The sequence below is a fragment of the Antechinus flavipes genome, chromosome 2 (assembly GCF_016432865.1).
Source record: "Antechinus flavipes isolate AdamAnt ecotype Samford, QLD, Australia chromosome 2, AdamAnt_v2, whole genome shotgun sequence".
Taxonomy (NCBI): domain Eukaryota; kingdom Metazoa; phylum Chordata; class Mammalia; order Dasyuromorphia; family Dasyuridae; genus Antechinus; species Antechinus flavipes.
This window is the reverse complement of record NC_067399.1, coordinates 469,600,922-469,624,071: the sequence shown is the minus strand read 5'-3', so window position 1 is coordinate 469,624,071 and position 23,150 is coordinate 469,600,922. Positions and strand designations below refer to the sequence as shown.

General features: G+C 38.8%; 1 protein-coding gene across 2 annotated transcripts in view; it reads right to left on the bottom strand.

Annotated features, from left to right (window-relative positions):
- MVB12B (multivesicular body subunit 12B) overlaps positions 1-23,150 on the bottom strand; it is a 290,278-nt gene that overhangs the window by 207,597 nt on the left and 59,531 nt on the right. For both annotated transcript variants that reach the window (XM_051979657.1, XM_051979656.1), the window contains exon 3: positions 11,595-11,702. In XM_051979657.1, the coding sequence (XP_051835617.1) occupies positions 11,595-11,702 (108 nt within the window). The remainder of the gene's footprint in view (positions 1-11,594; positions 11,703-23,150) is intronic.

The window sequence follows — 23,150 nt, the reverse complement described above, 5'->3', positions numbered from 1 at the left end:
CACTTTTTGTCCAAGAAATTTTTACATCACCCCAGGTAGACAGATACATAAATAGGCAAGCAAATCAAATACTTACTGATAATAAACTATAATTTCACAACCCCCACATGACCTCATATGGAGTCATAAGCCATAGTTTAAAGAGCTGGATTTTATATAATGAGGCCTTGAGGACTAAAGTATTGGATTAGTAATCTAGCAAACTAGACTTAAAGTACTAGATAGAATAGTACAATAAAAATAATAATAGCTTGAAATTTCATCAGCACTTTGCCCTTTATAAAAACAATTCACACTTTTATTTCAGGTCTGCCCAGAGGGAGGGAAGGGAAGAGAAGACTTGTTCTCCCAATTTTATAGATAAAGAAGTTACAACCCAAAGTAACAAAAGCAACTGAGCCTCATATCCCTCAGAAGGTAAGTACCCTTAACCAAGGTTCTTACTCCCACAGGACCTCGCCACTGGCAAGTTTCCTCACATGCAAGAGCAAGGAAAGGGGTGAGGACAATCTCCAAGGTCCCTGTTCTAACACTCTGGATTCTCCGCTTCCTTCCGGCTTGAATATTTTATGTTTGTGACTAACGCCAGCGTGATGACAAAGTTAATTACAGCAGCCTGAAGCAGGCACAGGCTGCGCAGGGTTCCCTGGTCAGAGCTTCCAGGTCCCCAAAAAGCCGGCTGGGGAAGGGGGAGGCAAGCTTTCCAAGAGCCCGAGGTTCCGGCCAGCAGAGGGCAGTGTGTGGTCCCAGCGTCCGCCAGCGTGCTTACACGCTCCTGACAGTCTGCATTAGGCACGTGTATATTTTAGAAAGGGCAAATTTCTGTGGCAGTCACTGTTTGAGCACACGCATGTTTGAACATAATGCAGAACCAATTACCAGGCTAAAATGTCACTGCTCCAAAATCAATCTAAAAGACAACATAAACGCACGGCGCATTTGCACAATTTTTTTAATTATAGTATAATTTTTGCAAAATTCCACATATCCTATACAGAATGAAGCCAACTTTGGCTATTTCATGTCCTCCAAATTATACACTCAAAATGGTCTTTTCTATATTTATATTTGAGCTCAGAGTCTATTAAAAAGACAATGTTAGAATAGAAGGAGTGCCAGATTTGGAGTCAAAGTCAGTCAACATGCATTTATTATTATTAGTTATTATTAGCGAAGTTATTATTAGTCAGGACTATACTAAGCTCTGGGAATAGAAAGATCAAAAAAAAAAAAGATTCCCCCATTCTTGGAGTTCACATTCTAATGTGGGAGACAACATGAAAACAACTAAAGACATACAAGTTCTAAAAGCACAACGATTTTGAACCTGGCTCTTGAATTCCTAGCTGCCTCTAAGGAACCTTTGAACTAAGACATCCTATGCTTTAACATCCCTTCCATTTCCATAACTAATCTGTAGCTGAACTATACACACCTGGGCCTCAAGTTCTCCTATGAAATAAGTTGATTACAGAACCTCAGACCCAAGAGTTGGCCACACACTACAGGCCCTCCCCAAACAAGTCTCCTCCTCAAAACAAATATCAACAGTCACCCGGGCTCGGCTTGAACAAAGAAGCACCTCCACCGTGGCACACGGCTGCCCTCTGCTAAGCTCTCATCACCGCCTCAGGCCTACCTCTGCTGAGCCAAGCCACGTCATCCTGGCAGGCTGGCTCTCTGCCCGGCTTGCCCCCCCCCCACACAAACAGAAAGAGTGGGATCTTCCCTGCATGGGATGGCCCTGCCGACAGCCGCAGACAGCCTCCATGGCCTGCTCCCACCAGGTCTTTGCTACACGATGACTCTCCCAAATTCCTTCAACTCATCTTCACGTGGAACGAGGGCCCTCACCACCTACCCTGTGTGCCCTCCTCTTCTCTGTGACTTTCTTAAAAGGTGGCGCTCCCACCTGATGATGGCACTCAAAGTAGACATCTGAGCAGAAAAAATTGTCCTTCAATTCCAACGTGTAAACCCTGTGACTGTATCATCAACTCACCCCCAAACCCTGGTCTGAAGTGAGGCTCTCAAACTAGGCCGAGAAAGGTCAAAGTCCAGCAAGACCCACCAAGACACCAAGGGTTTGGGGGGCCACTGCGGGACCTTGCTAAGGCACGACCCTGTGTGGGCCCTGCGCCTGCACTGGAAGATGAGGGAGTTGGAGCGGCTGGTCGGTGAGGGTCTTCCCCTTCAGCTTTCCTGTGAATGTCCTATTTGGGGCCCAGGGATGGAGTGTTATGGAAGGACCATGACCTCTTAGGCTTCCTGAATGGCTGATTATGAGCTAAGGTCATTTTTGGCCCCTCTACCTATGAAACTGTCTAATCAGGGGTGTGTGTGTGTGCGTGTGTGGGCAGGGAAGGAGCACCTACACCATTGTTGTTACTCAGTCACGTCCAATTTTTCATGTCCCCATTTAGAATTTCCTTGGCAAAGATATTGGAGTGGTTTGCCACTCTCCAGCTCATTTTACAACTGAGGAAACTGAAGGTAACAGAGTCACATAAGGAATACGTATCTGAGGCTGGATTTGAACTCAAGAAGATGTCTTCCTGATTCCAGAAACAGTGTTCTATCCACTGCACCACCCGGCTGCCCCTACCTTTACCATTAGAACCTCATATGCCCAGTGGATAAATAGAATGGTTTGTGTGCATGTGGCGAGTAGCACTTTACATATTACTGTACTATTTTCCTCAAAACGAAACAATCCTCTGTATAAGTAGTGTTTCTTAAAGAGTCCATGATTTCCTCAATGCACCTCACAACTCCAATGTGTTTTCATGAATCACTATGACTAGAAGAAAAAGAATTAACCACCTTCTAGACAATCTTGGGGTAATGAAGAGGAAGGGAGAGTAAGAAATATTATTATCATTTTACAGATATGAAAACTAAGGCTGAAAAGAGGAAATCACAGAAGACAACATGGTGTAATAAAAAGGCTACAGAGCTAGACGTCAGGAAACTGGGATTCACTTTCCATCTCTGAAATACCTTTGCTATCAGTACCACAAAAGTTTACAAATTACTTTCCTTAAAAACATTCATTTAGTAAGTAGTGTAAGTACTATCATGACCATTTCACAGATAAGCAAAATGAGGCTTGAACAGGTAAAACGGCTTGCCCAACATCACAGTAAGATAGCATGAACCAGGACTAGAAACTAGTTTTTCTAACTTCATGTCTGGCATTCTTTTCATTTTGCCAAGGTGAGTGTTGGACAAGATATTCTCTAAGCTCAAGTGTTCTGTGTATCTACTACCCTATAAGATCCTTAAACCAGTTTTTAATCTTAAAGTCCAGTTTGTCTCACTCAGTACCCTCAGCACAAAGTACCCATTGAGCCCAGGCTCTTTCAATTATGAAGTGTCAAAGGTAAGATTTGATTCCAAGTCTCCTGACTTCCAAATCAAGGGTTCTGATATGGATTCTATAATGCCAAGTTTCCCTAAACAAGATAAAAAAAATATTTTTAAGACACATTATTCTATGGAGAAGCATGAGAAGATTAATTAGCATGAAGTGGAGTAAGCAGAATTAGGAAATACACACACACACATACACACCATTTACAATAATGTAAAGGGAAAAAAAACTGAAAAACCTCGTATAAATATACCAGCCATGAGAACATGCTTCCCTTGCTTCTTGACAGAGGCAGAAGCCTATAGATGCAAAACACTGCATATTCTGTCAGACTTGGTTGAAGTAAAGATTTGTTTTGCTGAACTGCCTTTCGCCCTTTCTCTTAATTCTCTTAATTAATCTCTTAATTAATTTCCCTTCTCTTAATTAATTTCTCTTAATCTTAATTCTCTTAATTGCTTTTGTTATTAAGGGACAATTAAATAAGTTGGCACTCACAGGCAATCTTTGAAGTCTGCGACTGAGTGGTAAGCACAGTCACATCTCAAAATACTTAACTACTTTAGATCTTTCATAAAATCATCGCAGTATAATTTCTAATTTGTTTTTTTCCTTCTCCTATTATGTAACCAGTTAAAGCAAGTCTCACATTGTATAATATTTATCCTTTTATCATCATAGCATAGAAGCCCTTTAGTCCAAAAATGAAAAGTCCCCACCTTCACTGAGTAAATACATAATTGCTCAGCTAGTCACTGTGTCATCACTACCAAGCCATGGCTGGTATATTTCTTTACTAGTTAAAGGGAAAAATAAGCATTTCTCTCTACATGTTGGTATGACCAAACTCAATATGCCTTTGCATCTAGGAAATGAGAGAAAAATTCAGGCCTGCAGAGAATGTGACTTAACAGTTGATCTTGCCAGCATTTGTCTCTGAAATACAAGCAGGGAGTTGTGACTATACATGGTACATTCTCTAGCTGGGACAGCCACTCCAAATCAGGAGTTTGAATTAGAGCTGCTCTGACAAGCAAATCAAAGTATACTGACTTAAGATGGCAGGTGCTTGCTTATGGGAATTTAAGATTCAGAATGATAACAAATGTTAAGAAACTCTCCAGTCAACCACATCATTTAAGAAAAGAGGAAACTGAGGTCCACAGAGGTAACCTGATTTGTCTCAGGTAATGTAAGAAATAAAAAGCCACGCTGGAATTTCTAACAGAACTTCAAACTCTCACTCTGCCTTCTTTACTCTCACTCCCACTATGACTCCTCACAATGCTTTTTTTCCACAGCACTTTAAGCCAGAGAGCTTTCCCCACTTCAACCCTCAGAAAGCATAAGGCACGTATTATTATCTCCCTTCTATAGATTAGGAAACTGAGACTCACACTATGGGCTAGGGAGACAAAGACAAAAATGAAAATCAGCCCTGCACTCAAGGAATTTGTGTTCCAGTGGGGCTGGTACAGCAGGCCTCTTCCCTACCTGACGGAGTGTACGGATGCCCGGGACTCCACGGCCCAGGTTCTAGCAGGTCCTGCCAAGTTGGACAACAAGTGGCTTTATACGGATCATTCAGAGACCAGCCTAGCTGTAGAAAGCCTCATAGCCAGAGAGCTGGGCACCAAGGGACGGGTTGTCCGGGTCACACAAAAAGAGCACCCGCTCAGCAAAGAGAAGATCTAATCTGCATTCTCGAATCATTCAAGAATAGCCATAACTGCACAGAGGATCGACCAGGATAGTGACCATTCGAAGAAACATCTAAAAACCCTCCAAGGAGGTAAAATGTGGTGTGCACTCTCTGGGCTTCATACAGTTAAAAGTGTGGTCCCTTCTTACACCAAGCAACCACTGTAATGGGCTTCATACATTAGGTCTGCGACACCATTAATTTTGCTTGTTCCTCTCCCCTCCCCCATCTCGTGCTCTCTTTCATTTCCTCCTCATAAATATGAGAAACATATTCCCAATCCTTGTTGAGCAAATGATTCATGCCAAAAGCCCAATATGCACTGACTCAGGGTATTTATATTGTCTCTGGTAGCCGGTATTTGCTAGTATACTGTAATTATTTTTGACAACCTTGCATTTAAGGTGGCCACAGATAACCAACTTAATATTCAAATGTTCATAAATCCTTCTGTTTAATATCCTCCCTACCTAATCTATGTACATTATTATTACAGGTAATGCAGAAAGTACAGTGCATGAAAAGTACAATTAATCTCGATCTTTCCACAGCAAGCGGTGTCGCTCCAGCCCCAGGATTCTGTATTAATAAAAATGATGAGGGAGAGGGGGCTGCGGCTGGCTTAGATTCCAGACGGGCCTCCCCAAACTGCTGAAATGGGGCTGCTAGCTACTCACCTAATTAAGATCCAAGCTAATCTCAAGCCCCAGAATATATTCTAGAAATATCCATTGTCATGGATTAAGTCCTCACAAAAAATGTAAAGTTTTTTTTTTCAGAGAACATATTCCTTTATCCAACACTAAGATCAGAGTGCTTCCTGCTACCACCCCTTAGCTCACAATGCACTCTCAAGTAAACTTATGTATTACTATGAATTATCACCGTCTCATATCTTATCCGTAGACTCCAAGCAGACAAGGAGCTCTGGGGGGATGAGGACAGAGTAATTATAATCCATCCTCTGCTTTGGGGCCCACGGGCACAGCGAGTGCCTGGAACAAAGCTGGTATCTTGAACATGTTGGTGAATGAGTTATCACATGGTACAATCAAGTGAGCACCGAATACTGAGTCAAAAGCCCCGGATCTGAATCCTACTCAGCTTCTTAATCACCTGCCTAATACTGTAAATTATTTATTCTTTCTGCACCTGTTTTCTCACTTGTAGAATGAGTCCAAATGTTCCTTTCACCTCCAAATTATACACTCCAATATATAAATATACAAGACTCTAAAGTCTTATAATCACTTGCATGCCCCAATTGTGGGTGATTTCCACCCAGGATGGTCATCTTTATTCTAAGCTGAAATCTCTCTCTCTTCACTTTCAGTCATCTAAGGCTAAGCAGGATGATGCTCGTCTACAGCAGTACAGTCAATATTTTGATATATCCACTAGTTCTCTTCAAGGTCTTCTCTATGCTTACACATTTCTTTCAAAAGATTATCATGGGTGAAATTCTGAGTTCTCTCAAAAAATCCCAGACATCCCTTTTGGGAAATGCTCTGACATACCGTGCCCTATCTGAAATGTGTCGTAGGAACCTGAAAACCTCGGAGCCATGGCAATCTCAGGACTGGAAGATACCAGGTCACCTAGTCCAACATCTTCTTTTTCCAGATGAGGACCCTGAGATTTGGAGCTGGAACAGACCTTCAAGATTATCTTATTTGACAAATAGATATGAGAGGTACAAAAGGTTAAGTAATTTGCTTATGCTTAGACAGGAAGTAACAAACCCAGCATTCAAGCTTGCTCATTCTGACTTCAAGTTCAATGTTCTTCTACAAGGCTACGGGGTCAACAAGGAGCAGAGCTGATCTTGAATCCAGGTTTTTTCTGACTCTGTATCTGGTGCTCTTTTCATTAGAGTCCTGCCTTCTAGACAGTGCTATTGCTATGTTATCTCATTTTACAGGGACTATGAAGGGAGATGCCTGAAAACACTAAAATCATGAAGTAAATAAAGAACTGACTAATAAAGTAGACACTAGAGTCCAGGATCTCATCTCCCTTGACCACTATACTGCTTAAAATTTAAGATGACAAAAGGCATTCCCAACTACAAATGGGGGCTGCTACACTGCCTATCAACTGCACTGTTTGCTCAGCTTTGTCTTTATTCTAAGAAAAGGGCCTGCCTATGAGGCAGAGGAGCTTATTCAAAAGAACTGAAGACAAATATGAAGGTGGCATTTACATTTCATCCATATAACAGTAATAATAATCTATACAGTTATCTATTTAGAATAAAAACTAACATTTATATAGCATGTTACAATTTACAAAGAGTTTTGTGAACATTATCTCATTTGCTTATCACAACAATCCTTCAAGTAAATGCTATCATCTCCATTTGATAAATGAGGAAACTGAGGCAGACAGAAGGTAAATGGCTCACCCAGGGTCAGAGACTAGTAAATGTCTGAGGCTGGATTTGGACGTAGATCTTCCTGACTTTAGGCCCAGACTTCTTATTCATGGTACCCCCTAGCTACCTGCGTGAAATGTCAAGATGGTATCCTTGTCATTTCTCTCTATATTATCTGTGAAAATAACAATCATCTATCCATTTACTTTAAAACTCCAAAGACATAGGACTTCATTTATGCAGGGCTTCCCCTCCGCCAAAACAAACTCAAGTCACAACTGTACACACCCCTTTGGCCTTGGCTTGGGTTTCACCTACTACTATGATCAAAAATTATTCCAAACTCGGGGAAAGGGCAGGGAATGTCAATAAAGAGCTTCTCTACTATTATTTAGCAAATTTAGTACTCAGTTGAAGACTGAAAAGCTTTCCCCAGCTCATTTGCATGTTTTGTCGGTTTATATAGCCAGGAAAAAAAGTTCATGGCTGGCAAACCTTCTGCTGCAGAGCCTCTCCATGCAGAATGCAGAATCAGGCCCCTTCTCCAGGTTTTCCCTAGCTTGGAAGGGTGTCCCAGCACTAGCCGTCTACTTGACACAATCCGCAATCAAAAATCTCCATGCCATAATGAGACATCAAAGGAGAACTGTGCTCTTTCTACGACTACACAAATATTTTTGCTCACAAAAGAGTTTTGCCGTATTGTGCTAACACAGGCTGTGCTATTCTCCCTAAATCTAGACTTTATAAAACTTGAGAGCAGTCTGATTACACGCTTAGTACGTGCTGTGGGGAAAATGAGCGGAGAATGACACAATCAGAGCGCCAAAGATAGAGAGCAGTGATTAGAATGAATAAAACATTTTTATTGGAATTAAAGGCAATGTTGAAAAAAGAAAGAAAACTTCTGTAACGAATAGAGATAATATGGCACAGTGGAGAGAGAGCTGGCCTCAAAGCGCAGGAGGCTGGGTTCAAGTCCTGACTTTGACAGATACCAGCAGTAGCTCTGGGCAAGTGTTATTCATGGCATCCTTTTGGGCCAAGGCACCTAAGCCGAAATGCTGAAGAGACGACTATATGCATTAGAAGGGCCAGTCTCCTCACCTAGAAACTCATTATACCAAGCAAGTTACTTGTTCAGGCCCCATTCTTATTTATCTCTTTACAGAAAGTATGTACATATTTAGATCACAATTTTATGTAATTTTAAATGTGTATGTGTATTACGTTATTTTTTTTCCTGTTGAGAAAAACCATTTTATGACAATAGCTTTGTGTTTTGAGAAAAATCTATATTCAAAATAAATATTATAATATTAAACCAATGCAACCAATTATTGTTCAACTGAAAATAAAGTCTTTTTCCTTAAAAAAAAAAGTTTGAGTGGAAAGGACATTGAACTGGGACAAAATAACTGGTTCTGTATTTGGATTGGGAAAATCTGGTTTTCTTCTTAAGATCTAATATCATGCAATATACTTCAGTTGCCAGGTTTCCCAAAGACATTTGTAATGAAAGGATTGGGGCAAATACTCTCCTAAGCTCCATTCCTGTTTCTAGTGACTAAGCTGGGCTATGACCTGCGTCTCTTACTATTCTTTCTACCACAGTACAGCATAGTGTTGCACTGAAAGTGGATGGGGTGGTGCTGTGTTAACATATACTTTAAAAAAAATTTCTCAGTTTCATAAACAATCTTTGAAAGATCTGAATTGGGAGCGTCTTTCTTCTTTACACCTACATGACTCTAAATAGGAAATAATCTGTGGAGCTCCATTGCTCCTCTGTAAAGTAAAGGGTAAGTTTAACTAAGTTACCCTTAAGGTAATTTCCATCCATGAATCCTCTGAAAATCTTTTTAAATAAACTGGCTACTGCCCATTTTAAACAGATAGACACATTTTGCATGTTGCCGCCTACTTTAGAATATGAGCTCCCTGAGCATAGGGCCTGTCTATGTTCTCTTTATAGCCTTACAGCAAAGTAACTGGCATTGAATAATCCATTCCTGTTGATTGATTTATTTAAATAAACAACAATAATAACAACAACAAAAAATAAATGAACAGTATCCATTGGATTATTCCAGTCCCTCCAATTACTCTCTATATGAATAATTCTTCAAAGCTCAAGAATAAGCTTAATGGCATTAGACTTTTATCTGCAATCGAAGGTTAAACAAAGAATGGCAAATATGAATGGAAAGACTGTTGGCTTAGAGGTCAGAGGATTTCGGAATTCAAATCTTTGCTTTCCCACTAATTATTTGTGTGATCCTACACAAGTTATTTAGCCTCTGTAGGCCTTAGTTTCCTCCTCTGAGATGAAGCCCTTCCAGCTTTAAATCTATGTGAACCAATGTAGCTGCATTTTAACATCTATCCAGAAAAAGTTTATAGAGCTTTTCTCTTTTTCCCACCAATGCAAAGGCACAGAGATATTTCTAGTTCTTAAGAAGTAGGGGGCGAGGGGAAGGTATTCTAGCATGAAAAACTTTAGAAAGAATATTTAACCTAATCTCTTGGAAACATTAAAAGAGTCAATATAAACAAGTCAATAATTTAAATAATCTTTTTTTTAGTTATGCTTTCACTCAGGGATCAGCTTTAAGTCATAATATATTAGAAAATTCCTACATGTGAACTATGTTGTGATTTGCTAGGATCTTGTAGTAAGAGAAGATCCTCAATTTCCTATAAAGAAGGAATTTTCCTTAAGTTTACTCTACGTAGGCACACAGTATGATTTTTAAGAGATCATAGACCTCAAAGAGTTTGTTTTGATCCAGGAGGCACCTCAGCCCACTGTTCCGACCACCTCCTTTTCCAATTGAGGATACTAATCTCCAGGGAGGGGAAATGAACTAAATTATCCAAGGTTTCCCAGCTAGTACAGAGCCATCATTAGGTCCTCTGACTTCACAGTCATTTTTTCTTATTCATTTTTCTTTTTTTCCTTTTGAACTTTACCATCATTATCAACAAAAACATTCCAACATACAAATAACAATTACAACAAAGCATTTTCTTAAGATAATGGGAACTTTTGTACAAAGATTTTGCTTTTTATCACCTGCATCCTCATTCGGTAGAAGGAGCACAGGACTAGATTTAAGAGAGCCAGGTTCTAGCCTGCTTCATCATGAGAAAGAGCAAGGCATCTTGGACATCACCTGCTTTTGCAATTCTTTTGCAATTGAGAGGACTGAAGCCCTGAGAGATGAAATCTCTTACACAAGATTTCACAGTATTAAAGAACAGAATAGAGATTCAAAGCCATGTTTTCTAAATCCAAATGCAATGCTCTTTTCTTAAGAAAGCTATTTCACAGGAGTAATTTCTTCATCTGGAAAATGAAAAGGGTAGAAGAGATGATTTCAAGAGTCCCTCTCACTAATATACCAATTCTAATAGTAATGATGGACATGACAACAGCTACTAATTAAACTAGGACAAGAGCAGGGAAGCTTTTTTTTCTGCCAAAAGCTATTTAGATATTTATAATATCATTCTTAGGCCATACAAAGTTGTAGATTTAAAAAACTCAAAGCAGTGGGAGGCTCCTGTACCTGCTTTCAGCTCATCAATACTGGTGGTTGCCTTAACAAATTATTTCATGGGCCTTATACAGCCTACTCCTGTTCTAGAGTACTAAACTTTTAAAGAGCTTTTCTCACAATTCACCAATATATAGGTAAGATAATATATGGGTAATAAATAGGTAATATAAAATATATTAAGGTAATATAAATATTGTAATTATCATTTCAGAGTGCAAAGTTGATTAAGTTACTTACACAAGTCTCCAAAGCTAAATAAGTGTTGGAGGCAGGTCTCAAACATTCAAATCCATCGCATTCTCCTGTCTCCATTAGACTTTGGGCTCCTTGAGGGCAGAGGTCATGTTTTAGCTGAACTTTCTGCCTATTGCAGCACCTATGCTATGTACACAATAGGTGCCTAATAAGTACTGTCAGCTATGACTCTACATCAGCCCAACAATTCTACTCAATTTATTTTAAAAAATGTATTTTAGTTATCTTTAGAGAATAAAAACAGCCACACAAGAGATAAAGAAATTGCCAAGATGACTGTAAATATCTGGTATTTAGCTTATTGATGGAAGGTACTATTGGACTTACATTTTCTTTAGAAAATGATCTTGTGAAACACAGGTATCTGGTAACCTTGGATTTAAATAAGCCGTCTTTCCAGAGGTCAGCGTCCACACCATCTGCCGTCTGTGCAACCTGTGCCAAGGAGACAGAGAGAAGGAATTGAGGGAAGCCAGGGTAAAAGTGAGTACATGTGCGCAGCGGCTCCTGTATGCCGATTCCAATTAACATTGGCCCGAACTCTCATGGCATCTCATTAGTTCATTTCATTCGGCACAGGGAACAGAATTTCCAAAAGGGGAAGGCGAGCGAGAGTGTGAAAAATACAACTTCTAAAAATATTGTCCCTGGGGATGCAATTGATTAAAGACACCCGCACAAAGAGGGTTCTAATGAGAAAAGAGCAACTTTTGTTCTAATGTACCGAGAAAGGATCTGACAAGTCAGCACATTAAGGTGCTCATTACTGCTCACTCAGGGGGACAGGCCAGCAGTAGGAAATGTCCACAGGGGTCAGAGAATTTAGAGTTGGAAGGAACCTTAAAGTTCAACCCCCTCGTTTTACAGTGGAGTAACCTGAGGTGCAGGAAGAAGTGACCTGCGCAAAGTTGAGCAGGGCCAGGATGCGAACACAAGATCTCTCCCTCCAGGAGCCAGGGCTCCTTCCATTATACCACACTCAAGTGAAAAGTTGCCACAGGAGCACAGAGCCTGTGGAGAGCACCACGATGCATCCTTTCAGCTCTGAGAACCCAGGTGGTTAAATCACTAGGACTTCTAGACTGAGAAGCTGAAGGGACATCTAGAAATAGAACCAGAGGGGGTCATGCGAGCAGATCAAAGACAAGGCTTCCTCCCCTGAATCAAGGAAAGAGTCTTCAAGTAAGACATCTCTTCTTTCCTCTTGATGCTTTAGCTACAACCCACAGGACGCCTTCCACCCAAGTAAAAATTGGAAAGGGGATGGGTCTTTAAATTTCCTCACCCCTAGGAGAAATAAAAAAGGAGCATGGGTACCCTGCCTCAAAACAAGGCAGGTTCCATCGGGATTTCAGCCCCATCCAGGTGGCTCACCCAACCCAGGTTTCCTTTACCACCACCTCAAGGTGGATAAAAGGCTTAGATGGGGCAGGGACTGGATAAGAGAACCAGAGAAGTCAGAAAGATCAAGGCTAAACAAGAAAGGACATTCAAAGCAAGAACTCTTAACCTGGGGTCTGGGAACTTTTTATTTAAAAAATTTTAACAATTATTTCAATATAATTCAAATGCTCTATTTTTTTATTTTGTGCATTTTAAAACATTGCTCTGATGAGTCAATACCCTTCAAAAGGATGTTCAAAAAGAAGTGCCACATTTTGAATGTGCTATCAGACACTAGAGTTATTTTTCTTCATTCCCAAGGAAGGTCCCAATGCACACAGGAGGAATAAGTTAGACAACTATAGCTACGCATGTGTGAGCATGGGTGTGTACACACACACACACACATCAATAAAATGAGACATCAGAGAAGTGAAGACTCCTGCTCTCGAGGCTTTGGGGGCCCTGTGCCACATTTCCTGACCCTTCCACCTTCGAAGGCCGGGGAGCTTTCCTCCTGCTGCGGAGTCTTCTCCAGAGCTAGAGAAGACAGATGTCCAAGTCGGTGGACACTAGGGAGCCCGGCCCATTAGCACTGTGCCCTTCTGCTCCAGCAGGCTATTAGGTGTCCATTCTCATCATCTCTGCTGCCTGGCACAAGTGCTGACCCTTTACCACCCTCTGCCTGGAAGTTAATCTCATCTACAAGCAGCATTAATAGGGATATACAGATACTGCGGCTGGTACTGGCATTCCAACAGGGATAGTAGTAGAGGAGGACAGAGCCCCATGGCTGGAAAAGAGAATCAAACCTCCCTCTTGACTTGCCATTGTTAGCAAGAATAATTACTTAAAATCAGAAGTTATCTCCCCTTTCACAAGTAAACTCTTAGGAAGAAAAAAACTTTCTAACTCATCACCTGCACTTTCTCTCATTCCAGCTCTTCTACCTCTCGCAATCTTATAACCGTACCACTAAACTAAAAATAATCTCTCAGATCGCTCTTAACTCCTAAATCCAGTGGTCTTTTCTCAATCCTGATTCTTCTCGACTTCTCTTCAGCTTCTGACAGTAATGATCATTCTCTTCAGTTCTGGATACCCCTTCTTCCCTCAGTTTTTGTGACAAGACTTTCTCCTGGTTCTATCTGTTTGATGATTCCTTAGTATTATTTGTTGGGCAGTCATCCTCCCCTACCCATAACACTTTCTCAAGACCCCATCCTAGGCCCTCTTTTCTCTACACAGGCCTGCTTAAGTGATCTCAATAGCTTTCACCGTTTCAATTATCTTATCTTTGCAGATGATTCCCAGAGTAATATATCCAGCTCTAATCTGTGTCTGAATATCAATGACAAATCTTCAACTGTCTATTAGATGATCCAATGACCATCATAAACTCAACTTTTCCAAAATGGAACTCATTCTCTTTCCACCACTCCTGACAAATCCAACCCTCCTCTGAACTTTCCTTTTTCTATTGTATCACCACCATTCTGTTATTTCCTTCACCTGTCAGTTACCAGATCTTATTGATTCTACTTTCACAGCATTTCCTGCATTTGTCCCCTTTCCTCTACACATTCAGCCATTTCTCCTATTTCCAAAATGTTTTTGATCCAATGGTGAAAATAATGCTTCTAAAACACAAATTTGATTACATCAATCTGCCACCTTTTAACATTAATATTCCTTAACTTAGCATTTAAATTTCTTCACAATCTTGTTCTAGAGTTACTGCATACTACTCCTCTTCATACAATAATATAGTAAAACAGACCTTCTTGTTGCTATCCACACTCAGATTCTATCACACACCTCTGAGTCTTTGTGTAGACTGAAAGGCAGTTGAACTCTTACTGAATGCAGTGACTGTGATCCGTCAAGTGCCAAATGTTGCATATACTATCAGATATTAATGCTGTATCAATTTTAAAGTTTTCTTCATTACAAAGAAAGTTTCCATGTGTAAGGAGGAAAAAATAAGATACACAGCTATACATATGTGTGTGCATGTGTGTATGTGTGTTTATCAGGAAACTACTCTGATTTTAAAAGACAAGGTTTTTATTATTTTTATTAAGGTCATTTGGGATGAAAGAAGTGCCATGGGACTGGAAAAATAAATACTGAAGTAACTTTAATAAACTATAAGTCAGTGAGTTTCACAATTTCTGACAAAATTCTAGAACTTATTATCAAAGGGATGGCTTATGCACATCAAGATAGGAAAGCAGCAATCACTAAAAACTAGCATGATTTCAAGAAGAATAAATAATTCCAAACTAACATCATTTTCCTTTTTGATAAAGTTAAAAGACTGATAGATTATGGGAATTCTACAGATATATAATAGACCTAAATTTTAGCAATCTATTTGACAAAAGCTCTCATGTTATCTTCATAAGATATGGGATGGACAAAAATAATTGGACTTATAGTCATCTGAATGAATGGACATGAGTTGTTATCAACGGTTTAATATCACTTTGAAAGAAAGTCTTCAATAGAGTTCTCCAAGGATCTGCCCATGGCTCTATTAGTTCATATTTTATCAATAATCTGCACGAAGGCATGTATGGTATGATCAAGGAATTTGTAGCGAACACAAAACCAATGGGAATAACTGATGCACTGGAAGGCATGTCAAAGCTAGGAGTCCAAATAGATGTCAGTAGAAATAGCTCTTCACTACTTAAATTCATGAAAATGAGAAGCACTACAACTTACCAGCCAATCCTGAAGATCGCCAGGAAAGGTTTGTCCTGAGGGGCCAGGAACAGACTAGCATAGGCAGCGAGAGACTAGCTTCCTGAGCAGACCAGGGGCGGGGGGAATCTCTAACTGCTCTGCCTTGACTACAAAGCAGTAAACTGGCAGAGAAATTAAAGCCTAAAACAGAGGGTCCTCTAAAAAACGCCAGAACCTAATGAGATCTGGCTGTAACCTCTCAAACCCGGAAGTGACTCAGGCAGACTTTACCGCAGCCCTGTGGCCACATACGGCAGTTCCGGGGCTTTTGCGGGGGCAGTTACTAATCTGCACGGCAGTGGGGCACAGCCTGGGCAGCCTCTAATCGGCAGTGTGGGGGGCTCGGCCTGGGGCAATAGAACCTCCTCAGCTGACTGTGCTTCCAGGGGGAGACACTTCCGGTCCCTGCAAATCCATTCACTGCTCAGCTTCTAACACCCACAGCCCCAGGGCAGGGTTTGGCTTGGGGCAGTGAAACTCTCACTGTTCTGCATCTAGCCCCAGGGCAGTCGTTATCTCACACAGCCTGGGCTCTTTGAAGGGCACTTTCCCAGCTCGGCCCTGCAGGCCTGAGTTACTTTCAGGTGGGGAACTCTTTCCCAGAGCACTCCAGTACCTCGCTGCTTTTTATAGCCAGCTGGCAGGACAGCTACCTGTCCACATACCTTTCACTGCTCTGCAGAGGAAGCTGGTAATCTCCTGGCTCTGAAGGCAGATCTTACAGGCTTTAACAAAATGAGTAAAAAAATCAAAAGAACGATTGATAGTTTCTACACAGAAAGAGAACACCTTTTCAACCCTGAAGAGACTAATAGCAAACAGTCTCCAGACAATTGTTGGTCCCCAACACAAAAGGATCTCCTAGAAGAGACTATTAAAAACCTTAAAAGAGAGCTGGAAGAGAAATGGGGAAAGGAAAGAGAAGCTATGCAAGGGAGTACAGAAAAGGCACATAACTCACTAAAAGAAAAATTTGATAAAGTGGAAAAAGAAAACAACTTCCTGAAATGTGAATTGGAAAAGGTAAAAAACTCCCAAGAAGTGCAGGGAAACAGAGTTTGCGAATTGGAAAAAGAAAATAACTCACTAAAAAAAAAATTATTGAAATGGAAAAAAATTCCATAGAGCAAAATAACTCAATTGGACATATATAAAAAGAAGTAAAAAAAGCTAATGAAGAAAATAACTCACTAAAAATCAGAACTGAACAAATAGAAATGGCTGCTTCATTGAGATATCAAGGATCAGTCAAGCAAAACCAAAAAAATGAAAGATTGGGGAAAAATGTCAAATATTTACTTGGAAAAACAACAGACCTGGAAAATAGATCTAGGAGAGATAACGTGAGGATCATTGGACTACCAGAAAATTATGATGAAACAAAGAGCCTAGATACTATTTTACAGGAAATCATCAAAGAGAACTTCCCAGAAGTAATAGACCTGGAAGGGAAAAAAAGGCATTGAAAGAATTCATCAAACACCTTCTGAAAAAGACCCTAAAATAAAGACTCTGAGGAATATTGTGGCCAAACTTCAGAATTTTCAGACTAAAGAAAAAATTTTACAAGCAGCCAGGAAAAAAACAGTTCAAATACCGAGATGCCACAATAAGGGTCACGCAAGATCTGGCTGCCTCAACATTAAAGGATCGAAGGGCCTGGAATCTGATATTCCGAAAGGCAAAAGAGCTTGGAATGCAGCCAAGAATAAACTACCCAGCTAAGCTGAGTATTTTTTCCCACGGAAGAATATGGACATTTAATGAAATAGAGGAATTCCATCTGTTTCTAAGGAAAAAACCAGACTTAAACAAAAAATTTGATCTCCAACAACAGGAATCAAGAGAAGTAGAATAAGGTAAAAGGAACTCTTGAGAACTGTATTTCTGTTGTGGATATACATAAAAACCATATGTATAATTTGATTTTACCGATATAACATAAAAAAGGGAAGTAGAAATGGAAAGGGGATAGTGTCAGAAAAAGGGAAGAGGGGAGATAAAAAGAGGGAAACTACATGTGACAGTGAGGCAAAGGAAACCTATCATATCTGAGGGAACTTAGAGAGGGGGAGGAACATTGTGTGAATCCTACTCTCATCAGAGATGGCTCAAGAGGAAACAATTTACATTTTATTTTACAGAGATTCTTCTCTCACTTCATTAAAAAGTGGGAGAGGAAAAGGGAAAAGGAAAAAGAGTAATAAGGGAAGGGTACAAGAAAGGGGAAGGGATTCAAAGGGAGGAAGGAGGGATACAAAAGAGGGAGAGCTGCGTGACGTTAGTGGGATCAATAAGTTTAATACTAGGGAAGAAGGGAAGGAGGGCAAGAAAAAGAAAAGTATAATCTGGGGATATTAGGATGGCAGGAAATACAGAATTGGTTATTTTAACCGTAAATGTGAATGGGATGAACTCTCCCATAAAGAGGAGGCAGATAGCAGACTGGATCAAAAGTCAGAACCCTACAATATATTGTTTACAGGAAACACATTTAAAACAGGGAGATACATACAGAATAAAGGTAAAAGGCTGGAGTAGAATCTATTATGCTTCAGGTGAAGTCAAAAAAGCAGGGGTAGCCATCCTTATCTCAGATCAAACAAAAGCAAAGATTGATCTAATTAAAAGAGATAAGGAAGGAAATTATATCTTGCTTAAGGGTACTATAGACAATGAAGCAATATCAGTATTAAACACCAAGTGGTATAGCATCTAACTTCCTTAAAGAGAAGTTAAGAGAGTTACAAGAAGAAACAGACAGCAAAACTATAATAGTGGGAGATCTCAACCTTGCACTCTCAGAATTAGATAAATCAAATCACAAAACAAATAAGAAAGAAATTAAAGAGGTAAATAGAATATTAGAAAAATTAGGTATGATAGATCTCTGGAGAAAACTGAATGGTGACAGAAAGGAGCATACTTTCTTCTCAGCAGTTCATGGAACCTACACAAAAATTGACCATATATTAGGACATAAAGACCTCAAAATTAAATGCAGGAAGGCAGAAATAGTAAATGCTTTCTTTTTAGATCACAATGCAATAAAAACTACATTCAACAAAAAGTTAGGTGTAAATAGACCACAAAGTAATTGGAAACTAAATAATCTCATCTTAAAGAATGACTGGGTGAAACAGCAAATTATAGACACAATTAAAAATTTCACTCAAGATAATGACAACAGTGAGACATCATATCAAAATTTATGGGATGCAGCCAAAGCAGTAATAAGGGGAAATTTTATATCCTTAGAGGCTTACTTGAATAAAATAGAAAAAGAGAAGATCAATGAATTGGGCCTGCAACTTAAAAAGTTAGAAAAAGACCAAATTAAAAACCCCCAATCAATTACTAAACTTGAAATTCTAAAATTAAAAGGAGAAATTAATAATATAGAAAGTAAAAATACTATTAAACTAATAAATAAAACTAAGAGTTGGTTTTATGAAAAAACTAATAAAATCGATAAACCTTTGGTAAATCTGATTAGAAAAAGGAGAGAGGGAAATCAAATTAGCAGTCTTAAAAATGAAAAAGGAGAACTTTCCACTGATGAAGAGGAAATTAAAGAAATAATAAGGGGTTACTTTGCCCAACTTTATGCCAATAAATTTGATAACCTAAGCGAAATGGATGACTACCTCCAAAAATATAGGCTTCCCAGATTATCAGAGGAGGAAGTAAATTGCTTAAATAGTCCTATTTCAGAAAAAGAAATAGAACAAGCTATTAATCAACTCCCTAAAAAAAAATCCCCGGGACCAGATGGATTTACATGTGAATTCTACCAAACATTCAAAGAACAATTAGCCCCAATGCTTTATAAACTATTTGAAAAAATAGGGAATGAAGGAGTCCTACCAAATTCCTTTTATGACACAGACATGGTACTGATACCTAAACCAGGTAGGTTGAAAACAGAGAAAGAAAATTATAGACCAATCTCCCTAATGAATATTGATACTAAAATCTTAAATAAGATATTAGTAAAAAGACTACAGAAAATCATCCCCAGGATAACACACCACGATCAAGTAGGATTTATACCAGGAATGCAAGGCTGTTTCAATATTAGGAAAACTATCAGTATAATTGGCCATATTAATAATCAAATTAACAAAAACCATATGATCATCTCAATAGATGCAGAAAAAGCATTTGATAAAATCCAACATCCATTCCTATTAAAAACTCTTGAGAGTATAGGAATAAATGGACTTTTCCTTAAAATAATCAGTAGCATCTATTTAAAACCAACAGTAAGCATCATATGTAATGGGGACAAACTACAACCATTCCCAATAAGATCAGAAGTGAAACAAGGTTGCCCACTATCACTGTTACTATTTAATATTGTATTAGAAATGCTAGCTTTGACAATAAGAATTGAGAACGAGATTAAAGGAATAAGAATAGGCAATGAGGAAACCAAGTTATCACTCTTTGCTGATGATATGATGGTATATTTAGAGAATCCCAGAGACTCTACCAAAAAGTTATTAGAAACAATCCACACCTTCAGCAAAGTTGCAGGATACAAAATAAACCCACATAAGTCATCAGCATTCTTATATATCACTAACAAAACCCAACAGTTAGAGTTACAAAAAGAAATTCCATTTAAAGTAACTACTGATTGTATAAAATATTTAGGAATCTATCTGCCAAGGGAAAATCAGAAACTTTATGAGCAAAACTACAAAGCACTTTCCACACAAATTAAATCTGATCTAACCAACTGGGAAAATATTAAATGCTCTTGGATTGGGTGAGCAAATATAATAAAGATGACAATACTACCTAAACTAATATATTTATTTAGTGCTATACCAATCAGACTCCCAAAAAACTACTTTGATGAACTAGAAAAAATAACAACAAAGTTCATATGGAAAAACAAAAGGTCAAGAATTTCAAGGGAATTAATAAAAAAAAAATCAAATGAAGATGGCCTAGGTGTACCAGATATAAAATTATATTATAAAGCAGCAGTTACTAAAACCATCTGGTATTGGCTAAGAAATAGACTAGTTGATCAATGGAATAGGTTAGGTTCAAAGGACAAAACAGCCAATAACTTTAATAATATAGTGTTTGACAACCCAAAGACACCAGTTTCTGGCATAAGAATGCATTATTTGACAAAAATTGCTGGGAAAATTGGAAATCAGTATGGCAGAAACTAGGCATTGACCCACACTTAACACTATACACCAAGATAAAGTCAAAATGGGTTCATGACCTAGGCATAAAGAATGAGAATATAAATAAATTGGAAGAGCATAGGATAGTTTACCTCGCAGACCTGTGGAAGAGGGAGGAATTTATGACCAAAGAAGAACTAGAGATCACTATTGACCACAAAATAGAAAATTTTGATTATATCAAATTGAAAAGTTTTTGTACAAACAAAACAAATGGCAGACAAGATTAGAAGGGAAACAATAAACTAGGAAAACATTTTTACAATCAAAGGTTCTGATAAAGGCCTCATTTCCAAAATATATAGAGAATTGACTCTAATTTATAAGAAATCAAACCATTCTCCAATTGATAAATGGTCAAAGGATATGAACAGACAATTCTCAGACGAAGAAATTGAAACTATTTATAGACATATGAAAATATGCTCCAAATCATTATTAATCAGAGAAATGCAAATTAAGACAACTCTGAGATACCACTACACACCTGTCAGATTGGCTAGAGTGACAGGGAAAGATAATGCGGAATGGTGGAGGGGATGTGGGAAAACAGGGACACTGATACATTGTTGGTGGAAATGTGAACACATCCAGCCATTCTGGAGAGCAATTTGGAACTATGCTCAAAAAGTTATCAAACTGTGCATACCCTTTGATCCAGCAGTGTTTCTACTGGACTTAGACCCCAAAGAGATACTAAAGAAGGGAAAGGGACCTGTATGTGCCAGAATGTTTGTGGCAGCCCTGTTTGTAGTGGCTAGAAGCTGGAAAACGAATGGATGCCCATCAGTTGGAGAATGGTTGAGTAAATTGTAGTATATGAACGTTATGGAATATTATTTTTCTGTAAAGAATGACCAGCAGGATGAATACAGAGAGGACTGGCGAGACTTACATGAACTGATGCTAAGTGAAATGAGCAGAACCAGGAGATCATTATATACTTCAACAATAATACCGTTTGAGGATGTATTCTGATGGAAGTGGATCTCTTCGATAAAGAGAGCTAATTCAGTTTCAATCGATCAAAGATGGGCAGAAGCAGCTACACCCAAAGAAAGAACACTGGGAGGTGAATATAAACTGTTTGCATTTTTGTTTTTCTTCCCGGATTATTTATACCTTCTGAATTCAATTCTCCCTGTGCAACAAGAAAACTGTTCGGTTCTGCACACGTATATTGTATCCAGGATATACTGTAACCTATTCAACATGTAAAGGATTGCTTGCCATCTGGAGGAGGGGGTGGAGCGAGGGAGGGGAAAAATCGGAACAGAAGTGAATGCAAGGGATGTTGTAAAAAATTACCCTGGCATGAGTTCTATCAATAAAAAGTTATTTAAAAAAAATAAAGTATAGGTTAAAAAAAATAGATGTCAATAAGCTAAAACAAGAATAGGCTAAAATGAGCCAACTCTAATAAGATGAAATTTCATAAAGATCACCATGAAGTCCTACAATTGTAGGACAATTTGTGTGTGCGCGTGTTTGTAATCACTTTGACTAGTATAAGATGAGCAAGGCATTACTAGACAAGGTTTGAATATAAAAAAAGAGATGGCGGTTTTAATGGACCACAAACTCAATAAACTATAACTGAGAACCAACAAACTAGAGAGCATCCAGTAAAGAGTGACCAGAATAGTAAAAGCCTTGAGATTATTCTATATAAGGATTAGTTGAAGAAACAGTTTAGTTTTAGGAAGAGATTATTTTGTGTATATGTGTACACTCATGCTTGCATGTGTGCATTTGGGCTGGGAGAGGTAACCGCATCTTCAAGTACTTGAAGAATTATTGCATGAAAGGCAGATTAGACTTGTTTTCCTTGGCTCTTGAAATCAAAAATAAGAGCAATGGAAGCAAGGAGAAAAGATCTATGATGAACCCAAAGGAATATTTCCTGATAATTATATTTTACCAAAATGGAATGGACTTCCTCAGGAGACAGTGAGTTCACCCTTGCTAGAGGTCTTTAAGTAAAGAATGGATGACTATTTTTTAGACATGTTGCATAGGGTGATTTTGCTCAGATAATGTGAAAGCTGATGGCTTCTAATCTCACTTCCATGCCCCAACTGTAATTCTGTGGTATCAGCAGGTATGTGTAAAGGATGGCAAAACTACTAGGAAGTTCTAGAAAGAAGTAAGAAATGGTTGGTTAGGTCAGAAAATCTATGTAAGAAGGAAAGGATTGTCTATGATTTCCCCCAAATAGCTCATAAGCAAAAAAGAATATGAAAGACATTAAAAAGACATACAATTTAAAAAAGGAGTTGAGTCACACATATAGTTAGCTAGTCAGAGAAATAATGGACAGTCCAAATATTGTATTACTACATATAAAAATCTGAAAAGAACCAAGGAAGGTCTCTAGTGCATTGGATAGATCCTTAATGGGAGATTTAAGAAAAGACATGAATAAGAATCACTAACGATGAGGAGATGTGAAGGGGAACAGAATTCATTCAACTTTATCTCCAAATTCTCCTTTGTTTAAAACTTTCCTATTACTGTCAAGGGCACCACCATCTTTCCA